Genomic DNA, 11,130 nt, shown 5'->3' with positions numbered 1-11,130 from the left:
TTAAAAATCAATGTGTGATTCTATTATGAGACCAAAGACGTGAAAGTTTAAATTTTGGCTCTTCACTTTGGTAGCAGTGTCCTTGTTTTCCCCAAGACATGGTGGTTTCTGACTATCCCATTATTTTTAGGCGTATGCGCATGGAAAAAGACTGATGGAAGAATATATAAACATGAAGCAATTTGTGGTCTTATTATTTAGTTAGTGGAGGAACTATTTGCATTATTGTAGAGTACATGTCATCCTTTGTAACTTGAAAAATTAAGTTACAAGGACTTCTAAGTAATCAAATTCAAGGCGTTCGGTTGTCCCTCCTCCTGTGTGCAAGCAAGTATCCATTCAGATAGAGGCCCTGTTGCCAAAATCTTGACATAAAGGTAAAGCTGTAATCCGTGTGAGATTTTATTGATCCTGTCCAAGCACCACAATCAGCATTACTCATGATCTAAGAAGTGTGGACACTAACATACTTTATTACCAGATTCAGTAATGTTGAAGAATAATATATAATGAGAAATGCTAATTAAACATATAAATGTTGCAAAAGAATAATTTATTTCAACACACAGTCCACATAAATTCACATTTCCATCTGCATTGTTATTTTTACCTATTTAAACAAGCAGACTGTCTTTAAGTATCATTAGTCATTGCAAAACAAAAAATGAAATAAACATCAACATCATAACAGAATAATATTGAAACAATGTGATACAATTAGATACTGAAACATGAAAGCAAAAAGAATTGGTAGAATAACCTGGCCATGGCTAATGAAAAGAATAACAAAGGTAATTAACTAACCTTTACACTGAAAAGAACACTGCCATCTGAAACCTGTTCACCAACCGTGACTTGAAGTTCATGCACATAACCAGAAGATGGTGCCTTTACAACATGCTAGAAGTACAGAACATTGTTGGTTATATATAACGTTCTGAATATATAAATAAAGCAGATAAAGAGAAGTTTCCAACGTCACAGAGCAATTGTACAAACCTCCATCTTCATTGCTTCTAATACTAACACAGGTTGACCTTCCTCTACTCTTGTCTTGTTCTCCACTAGAACTTTAACTACCAAGCCTGCCATGGGTGCCACAACTGTCCCTCGAGGATTGGCAGATGTTTCAACTTTGGGTTTATCATGTAATTCTCCATCCTCAGATAAATCCAGGCCTAACTTCTCTTTGAAATAATGATGATGGGATCCTTGCCAAATATGAATGTGCCTTATTTGATCCTGAGTTCCAGGAAAATCAAACTTGTCTTATAAGCTGAAGAAATGTATTTGACAATCAAGATGTTTTTACCAAATCAATCCACATAAACTCAAAATTCAACTATGCGGTGGAAAACATTTACCTTTGAATAAACAGCTACATTAACATCATTGATTACACCACCAGCTTCAACTCTAAAATGGCGATCTTTTACATATGATGCTTTGACGTCTAAAACAGGATATCCATTTTCTTCTGTCTGGAAGAAACAAACAATATCATCTTGAATCAACATTTTAGATAATACGTGGCACAATTAAACAGGAAAAAAAATTACTATTTCACACAGTACCTCAATCAGGTATCTCCCAGCAGGCTGACAGGTGATGGTAAGCATCATGGTCTTTGAGCTACCACTATCATATTCATTTTCCCATTCAAGTTCCATTTTACGCTTAGCCTGATGATGAACTCTAAAAGGCGGAGAAGAATACCATATAGGGAGTAAGCTGCTACCCCCTGAAAATACAGATGTAAATATCAAGGAAATAAACAAAAGCAACTCCGTACTTTACAAAACAAGAATGAGACAGTTTACCAGGGGGATTTCTTGCCGATATGAAATGCTCTTTCTCAATGAGACATGCGGCCACTAGAGATGCATTATGTCTAGCAGCTTCGTATGCTTCTTTGACAGACACTGAGTTGTTAGCATCTCCAAAGAGGTCTTCTTTGTAATTATCAATAAAATGAGTCTCCACATTGCCATTTGCAAATGCCCCGTGGTTAGCTAGCTTTAGAATGAAGTTGACATTGGTTGGTAAACCTGCAACCTGTACAGGAAGATATTAGCAATTTAAACATGAGCAAATTTTAAAAAGACATGATACAGCTAGAAAGTGTTTTTTTACTTAAAACTACTTCAATCTCTATTGTATACGGAGAGGGGGATGAAATGTCTAGTGTTTAGGATTTGACTTTTGAAGGGGCTTTTGTTTATTTTTATAAAAAATATAACATAACTACTAATTTAAAAATAAAAGTTTGCCCTTCCTTCCCTTTTTCTCCAAAACCCAACACAAACACCCTTAGTTTCTTACATGTCTGAACACTTCATCACCCCCATCTGGACCATGTCCACCCTTGCCCCAAAGGTTATAAATATAGAATCTAATAAAGGGTAACTAATATAACATCTCAACTTAGAAAAAGTCAATTTACTGCAAAATCTCACCAACATTTCACATAGTACACAGGTAATACAAAAAATTTTAGTCTACCTGAAACTTTGACAAACTATCCTTCAGTTTGACCAATGCAGAAGCACGATTGTCTCCCCACACCACAAGCTTAGCAATCATAGGATCATAGTGCATGCTAACAGTGTCTCCTTGTCTAACCCCAGTCTCCAACCGAACTGCCAAAACAGCAGATTTTAAGTAAGCAAAAAAAGAAAGATCCACAAATCTAAATTGGAGTTTCATGCTCTTCAAACAAAGCACTGAGGAAAATTTCTAGATCCACCATAAATAAATTAGCAATTTAATTTTGCATATCTGACCTTCAGATGAGACTGGGACATGATAATGGTGTAGAACTCCAGTTGCTGGAAGAAACCCTTTTTGAACATTTTCAGCATAGATTCGAGCTTCAAAAGCATGGCCTGCCAATGCCATCACAAAAAGAATTATAATATACAGAAACTTTAATGTCTGCATAATAGATGGATGGAACTTTACACATGTTCTCGCGATAGTATAATAAAGAGTTGACAAACCACAATTCAATAAATAGTGGTTTACAAAAAAAATTCTAATTTTGTTAATTTTCAGAAATACCAGCTCAGTTTGCCTAATCATTGCATACAATTTTAGAGGATGTCACTAAGATGACCTCCAGTAATTAGTCATAAATATTGGTAAGAGTTCTTTTTCTTTTTGCTGAGTATATAACATAATTTAGGCCTATAGTTTACACTCAGATTAAATCAAATATTTAAACCTATTCATACCAGTTATACAGATTATTTTACACATATTGTGACTTTTCTGTCTTCTGGCTTAGTAGCTGAGAAAGCAACCAAATGTATAATCTAAGCACATATTTTAGTTGAACAAATACAGATCCAACTGTCAATTCTAAGACATCAAAAACTCATTATGTTTAATATGAAACTAAGCAAAGCAAACTCTCAAATTCACCCTCACTGCTACACTTAAAAATGAAAAAAGGGTAGGAAGAAAGTAAAGATAGGAAAGGAAGCATCACCTGATATGGGTACCTGTGATTGACTCAATGGAAGAGTTTCTCCATTGGCAACGAGAATTTGCCATTCAACAAGATCCTGACCAACAATCATTTCTGTGACAGGATGCTCAACCTGTATCAAATTCCCCATCTTACACTTCTTGCAAGCGCTGATTCTAAGATGAAGTGACAGCAAAAATTAATACAAGCACCTGAAGACGTGTATTCATCTCCATGAAGTAAAACTCGTCAGAGACTGTATCAACTATAAACTCCACAGTCCCAGCACTGTAATAATTAACTGCCTTCAGCCATAAAAAAAAATATGAAATCAGTGGCTAATATAAAATAGAAAAGAAAAATTGCCAACAAAATTCTAAATCAATCTGGTCATGAATACAAGTTATCTAAAGATTTTCAGACTCAGCCAAAATCAATGAACCAATTACTTGAAATCCTTTAGCACTTGATGAAGCTATTGCATATGGCTGAGAAAGTACAATTTAACATTTTGAAATAAAAGGACTTTACCTTTGCTGCAGAAACAGAAGCCTCACCTAAGTGTGCATGAAAGTCATTTGTATATTTATGCTATTAAGCGAACAAATAATTAATAACTATCAAACTATCCAAAAAGCCTACCAATGCCAATGCATTTGTACTACAACAACACACCTTAGACCTCCAAACATAAGTATCAATTTCATTACAACATAACACGAGCAACCTTTGTTTCCTTTACTTAGACCTTTGCGGGGGTATTTATATTAACATGCTTTTATGAGTCTGACACTAAAATAAATGTAAGAGCTTAAAGTCTTACTAAGACCAAAGCCAAAGGTAAAAGCTAACATATTAATTTTCTTTGAATACAATTTGTGATTCTTGCATCCTTTTGGAATTGGATGGTTCTTAATTTTTTAATATAGGTTTTTTTTTTTTAAATGTCTCAGTAGTGTATTTACGTAAGTGTGGCCTTTACTTGGATCTTTGTGTAGATGTTTATATCAACTTGCTTTTGTGAGTTTGAGAATAAAGCAGATGTAGGAATTCGGATCTTTATAAGATTGAAGCAAAGGGTAAGAGTTAACATACTAATTGTCTTCGAATCGCAAGAATTTGAAATTAAAAGTTGTTGTAGAAAAATGGGATCCCTGCATAATCGGTTAGCCCAAGCAATAGTTGTAGGGCTTCTAGTTTCGTTCAGCAATTTAACTCACTTCAGACAGTATAGGTTATTAAAGGGATTGAGATCAAAATCTGGCTTCCCTAGTAGAATATCTAATATATGCATGATACATTTTCTTTCATTACAACTTCTAAACCATTCATTTATAGGTTTTCCTCATCCCACTATCAAACCTCATCACTTCTTTCTCAACTGCTTCCTGCGCCTACCTATCCACATTCCTTGCAAAATTACCTTCTTACTTTGTCTATGACTATTGTGTTTATCCATGTACTTTCTATCATCAACAGTTAAGGGTCAACATTATATTAGGAAAATTGTTAAATTATCATAAGGTTTGTCATTACTATATTAAGTTTATCAAACTGATAAAGGGAATACCTTTTTCACCATATCGAATTGGGATATGCAAAGGAGTAGTTCCATGTGTTATAAACTTTTACTATAGATTTAAATACAAGTTATGTCACTGAGTTTCCATACATGATTCATGGCCTTTAGATCAAATTCATCTAACAAATGCAAAATTTTCATGTTATTTTTTTGAATTCCATTTCATATAGTCTCATGGTTGACTTTGGTCATTTTGACATTTGTAGGGAGGATAAAGTAGTTTTAGAGTTTCAGGATCAGGTAAAGTGCATACTTCAGGATTCAGTAGTTTAGGAGTTTCTCAAATATAACATTTTTGCTCTGTTTTTTTACATATTGTTCTCATGAATAAATGCATGTATGTTTGACATTCTATGTAATTCGAAATGTTGTTGAAATGTTGCTTCCCTACTAACCTATTTGCACACAAAGGCTAGCAACTTTACTGATATGTTGAGTTTGGTACTGCAATTGTTGTAATTATAATTAAAACCTAGTTATTTATAGGTAATTAGCATGTACTTATTATGCTGCATATTTGTAGGCTAACATGACATCTGCCATGATAAGAAAGGAGAATGTAGGTTTCTGAGGGAAAAAATTAGTAAAGACTCAAACTTATATCATGCACAATTTTAAAAATGCTCAAAAATCAAGGGCAATATATGGTATGTGAACACCCCTACAACTAATTGTTTATTAGTGCAATTGGTATATAGCCTAAAGAAATTGCTAATGTTTCTGGTGTACAAATTTAAAATTATAAAAGAAATAATAACTAGAAGTTATTCTATTTATGCATTGATTGGTACATATAAATTGCATTTTTATTGTCTTAAGAAAATGTTTATTCAAATTATTTTATTAAGTAGTGATCATATTGTTTTTTATTAGATATGATTTGTGTCATGGACTGTTAAAAGTAGACTGTAATTAGAAAATGTTATTTTTAATGTGATACATCCAAGGTGAGTAAGAGTAATGTATACCTTCCATTTCATTGAGGCCTGTAAAATTAGTTATTATTGTGTTCTGTTTTTCCTATTTCTTAATGTGGTGGCGGAGTAATTGGTTGAGAGCAACAAAGTTTTTAATTTATTGGAAGGAAAAACATAATTCAAAGACCACATAATTAATCTAACACAAGCAAAGATTAAGCCTACAAGAGGTAATATAATATTTCTTCCAATTAATTGTTTTAGTTTAAATGTTATGTTAGTTGTGTGTCCAAAACAATTAGAACTATTTAAATTAAACTTTTAGGATCATGGCTAGTTTCTATATCTAACACTCGTGTCACAATTCTAAGTTGCGTTGCAAATAAATGACGATGAAATAGATATCAAAAAATTCAAGGAAAATTTATGGAGTATGTACTATTTTGTTTTCTTTATTTAGTTGGTATAATTTAAATTGAATAAATAATAAATCAAGATTATACTCAATTAATAACTATTTAAATGATATTTTCTACAATTCCTTCGAACAAAATGAGTCAGATTTAAGATCTAAGTCAAATCATTAAAAGATTATAAATAATGATCAAGAAAGAAGTAAAATGATTGCAATATCACAATAGTAGGTGCAATTTAAATTGAATAAATAATAAACCAAGGTTATACTAAATTAATAATTATTTAAATGATATTTTCTAGAATTTCTTCCTACAAAATGAGTCAGAGTTAAGATCTAAGTCAAATGATTAAAAGATCATAATATAATGATCAAGAAATGATTGCAAGATCACTAAGATATTTAAGTAAGAAAAAAAAAAAAAACTTAAGCTTTTGTAATGTTGGTATATAGGTTTCATTAATTGTTTTTGTTTTTGGTATTGTGGAAAGTGTGTTTAATATACTTTATAGACACGAGTAGCCAAAGTTAGTATGTATATAATTGTATTTAAAGTTGCATTCGCAAAATATACAAGGTAATCTTAAATTTAGGGACACATTACAAATTTTTTATATCGAAATTTACTGACTAAAGATGCAAGGCAAGACTATGATCATTTAATTTACTTACATAAATGCAACAAAATTTTAGTAAAAGCTGAATTCGAAAAAGAATATACAATTTTAAAGTTTAAAAAACCAAATCATAAACATTCAAACTTTATTTTAGAAAATATGAATTGAAAATACAACAATACAATCCAATTATTTAGATTTCGATTTATAAAATCCAAATTAGTTTTTTCACAAAATATAGATTTGGATTTAATTTCAATCCAATATTTTAGATTTGGAATGGATTTGAATTTAATTCATTTCCAATAATTGGATAAGATTTTTCAAAATTAAATTCATACATCTCTTAACTAAATACTAAACACCAACATGAAACTGCACAACATATTGTGGTTTTATTAACCTACCTACATCATAATTTTATGGAAATGTCATAATTTATTTATATGAATATGACTCGAGATTTCGCATTTCACCTTTAAAAATTGAAAAAAGTAATAAATTTATTACTTAGGAACAAATATGTAAAATATGACAAATTGCAACTTAATCTATTAAATACTTTTCCTAACTATTTTGATAATTACAAATTTTCAAATTTATTTATTCAAAATAGTACTTAAGTTAAATTTGTAAACAATAACAATACATATTTTAGTTCAAATTAATTTGTTATTAAAATTACACATAATAAGATAAATGGAAAATATATTCTAATATGGGGCCGTAGCAAATCACATTAAAAACTTAAAATGATACTAAAATGTCCATATAATTCCAAAACAGAATTATAAATTACAAACATAACATATAACATAAACAAAACAAAACGCTAATACACTTCTAAAACACATAAAACCATACCAAAATGTCAGTATACTATTATCCTAAATAGAGACAGAACACAGTAATTTATTCCAGAAAATACTAGAATGCAAAAGCTAATTAGGAAATTTTAAAGTAGTTATGATGCAATTATCCTCTCTAGATAACCCCAAATCTAATTTGATGAAGCTTTCCATCCTAAATTCATTATCTACTCATAATGAAAAGTGTACAATAATTCTTAGAAACATAATAAATAAGCGATTGTTATTGTGTGAATTTAAATTAAAATCATATGTACTAAAGTCTTCAACATAAAAAATATAAATTATTGTCATCATAAAAGTACCACTACAAGAAAACTCTTAAACAATGACGAATTTTAATAACAAAAAATGTTAGAGACCAATTTTCTAATTAAAGACCATTTATTTTAGTAGTCAAAACCTTGGTAGCTAATGTTAGTCACCAATTTAAAAACCAATTAATAATAGAAACTACTTTATTTATCAATTTAGAGACTAATTATAATTTTTTGAACTATTTTAGTTGACAATAATGTGTAGTTTATAAATTGGTACCTAAATTGGTCTACTTTAGTTATAAATTTAGAGGCCAATTATAATTTTTTGAACTATTAGTTGCCAATAATGTTTAGTTTATGAATTGGTCAGTATAGTAACTAATTATATTTTGTTACTAAAATTGGTCATTATTCAAATATTTTCTTGTAGTCTACTACGACTTTATAAATTAGATGCTTCAATGGTAAGTATCAATAAAGTATTCTAAAGTATCGGACACGGATATGCGTCTGACATATATACGTGACCCAAATTAAAGTATCAGTACATCATAGCATAAACCAAAGAACCAATTATTCCTAATGCTTGAACACTTGATGAAAAACTATTGAAAGTGGCTGAGAAAGTACAGTTTAGCATTTTCAAATAAAAGGGGTTTACCTTTGCTGCAGAAACAGCAGCTTGACCTAAGTGTGCGCGAAAGTCGGCAGAAATGTTTGGCTGCAAATTGAATTATTACAAGTTCTTAAGTACAGCAAAATTTAAAAAGGAAACTAAATATCAAAGACATGAAATGGAAGCCATACAGCTGGAGCTTCTTCAATTATTTTTTGGTGTCTTCTCTGAACACTGCAATCTCGCTCATTCAAATGCAGAACATTCCCATGTTTATCCCCAAATATCTACATTAACAGAAAGTAGTCTGTAATAAAATCCAAGCAGTGAGACATCACATTCTCTATTGATGCCAGTACTTTAATGCCATTGTTCCAGTAAAATTCTGAAATAGGTAAAAACAGAGTTTCAGGACTAATCTAAAAGACTATCCACCACTAGGAACTTTTAGTTTTCAGAAGAAATGTAAGGAACCAATGAAGCTTCAAGGAGAAATATGACAGTATAGTGATAAAAAAATGAGCATAATACTTGGACTTCTATATGTCTTGGCCGTGTAATATACTTCTCCAGCAATATAGTGTTGACACCAAAAGAAGCTGCTGCTTCCCGTTGTGCTGCTAGGAATGATTCAACAAACTCCTCTGGAGTGTTCACAATTCTCATACCCTACAATATTCACATTGCCCAAATTCAACCGAGTGAAACTGTAAGCTTTCAGCAATAGATATTCTCAGAAATATCTCTCAATCATCTACTTTCCCCATAAAAGAAATCCAGAATTCTCAGAATAAACATTCAGCTCTGAAACAAGTACAAACAAACCTAAATGAGTTACCACACATCATAATAATGATCCGCATTAAGCAATCACCTATCAGTGAAAACGAGATGACCAAGGTCCCCATAAAAAATTTAGAATCACAGCAACTTAAAACCATCACGAGGAATTTGTGATCAGAACCACAGGGAATGCAAAAAACCTACACAGTTCAGACTAAATTCTGGAGGTAACAACACACTTTTTACAGTTCTATTAATAAACATCCAACTAAGAGAGTACTTCTATGATTGAATATGAAATAAAGAAAAGTAGCAAACCCCAGCAACTAGATTAAGGATAAGGAAACGGAATAACTTGTGAATGTCGAGATCGGAAGCACCTTTCCTCCACCACCATGGGTTGGCTTAATTAGGACTGGATATCCAATCTTATCAGCTTCCAACTTCATTCTCTCAATATCTTGATCATCTCCGTGATATCCAGGCACAAGAGGCACCCCTGCAGCTCCCATTATTCTCTTCGATGCACTGCCATCATCAATGCAAAAATAAATAAATAAATAGAATAAAATAATTAGAAAAGGATAAGAAGAAAACGCACTCATAACACATCATGATGAAATTTAACTCTACGGTACCTCTTGTCTCCCATGTCACGAATTGCAGATGCAGGAGGCCCAATAAACGTGAGACCACTGTCCTCACAAAGCTTAGCGAAGACAGCACTCTCGGACAAGAATCCATACCCAGGGTGAATAGCCTAATAACCGAAACTACACGTGTCATCATTGGATTGGCAATTAGACAAAGAGGAAAAACGAAGGGAGTGAAGAGGGTTGACCTGTGCGCCGGAGCGAATGGCGGCGTCGACGATGGTGGTTCCGTTCAAGTAACTGAGGCGCGCCGGTGGCGGCCCGATTCGGATGGCCTCGTCGGCGGAGGCCACGTGTAGCGAGTCCCTATCGGCGTCGCTGTACACTGCGACGGTTTGAATGCCGAGCCTCCGTGCGGTGCGCATGATCCTGCAAGCTATTTCACCGCGGTTAGCTACTAGAATCTTCTCGATGCGATGGCTGTTGCTGTCGGCGTTGGAGAATGCTCGTGCGCACACGTGCGAGTGGGAGAGCGTGGTGCGGGTGATGATAATCTTTCTGCGGAGTAATGCCAGAGAAGCCATGGTGGTAGGTTCGTAGATGTGGCGAATGTAGAGAGTGTGTTGTTATAATACGAATGCGTGCCATGATCGGACACTGATGAGGGTGTTTTTGTCCAATCCAAGTTCCGAACCGATAAGTGTGCTGCGCTGTAATGGAGTGGGACGAGGATCGGATATGGATGAAAAAGACATTCGTTAGATCAGCAATATAAAAGTATGTTCGGATTAATTCAAATTTGTTTTTATTTGGTTAAATGAATTCCTACTTTTATGTAACTGTTATCCTTTAAATTTGTGATGTTAGTTGTAGGTAATTCTTTTTTGGTGTTCAAATTTTAGTTTTTGTAAAGTTATATAAACCAACAGTTTCCAATTTAATAAGATACATCATTTTTTTTTCTCCCAACTTACTCTTCTTCTTGTAGGGCTTACATTGTGGAGCTTAT

The 11,130-nt window shown here is 32.7% G+C and overlaps 1 protein-coding gene across 1 annotated transcript; it reads right to left on the bottom strand.

Annotated features, from left to right (window-relative positions):
* LOC114191025 (methylcrotonoyl-CoA carboxylase subunit alpha, mitochondrial) lies at positions 1–10,752 on the bottom strand. The gene is made up of 16 exons (XM_028080163.1): positions 10,370–10,752; positions 10,167–10,288; positions 9,909–10,056; positions 9,277–9,414; positions 8,937–9,032; positions 8,791–8,850; positions 3,682–3,774; positions 3,491–3,602; positions 2,784–2,885; positions 2,503–2,639; positions 1,821–2,055; positions 1,575–1,741; positions 1,365–1,481; positions 1,000–1,242; positions 805–900; positions 1–411 (listed from the first exon to the last, which is right to left on the bottom strand). Exons 1-16 carry the CDS (start codon positions 10,703–10,705, stop codon positions 403–405), a joined length of 2,211 nt encoding a protein of 736 aa, XP_027935964.1. The 5' UTR covers positions 10,706–10,752; the 3' UTR covers positions 1–402.
* Positions 10,753–11,130: the final 378 nt, after the last annotated feature.

Source organism: Vigna unguiculata, chromosome 7 (assembly GCF_004118075.2).
Source record: "Vigna unguiculata cultivar IT97K-499-35 chromosome 7, ASM411807v1, whole genome shotgun sequence".
Lineage (NCBI taxonomy): Eukaryota > Viridiplantae > Streptophyta > Magnoliopsida > Fabales > Fabaceae > Vigna > Vigna unguiculata.
This window is presented reverse-complemented; position numbering and strand designations above follow the sequence as displayed.

Excerpts from the sequence above, each read along its gene's own strand:
- LOC114191025 (XM_028080163.1), bottom strand. The coding sequence starts at position 10,705 with ATGGCTTCTCTGGCATTACTCCGCAGAAAGATTATCATCACCCGCACC. Across the intron at positions 10,289-10,369 it reads CCATTCGCTCCGGCGCACAG|GCTATTCACCCTGGGTATGG; the intron begins GTCAACCCTCTT and ends TTCGGTTATTAG. Across the intron at positions 3,603-3,681 it reads AGATGAATACACGTCTTCAG|GTTGAGCATCCTGTCACAGA; the intron begins GTGCTTGTATTA and ends AATTTGATACAG.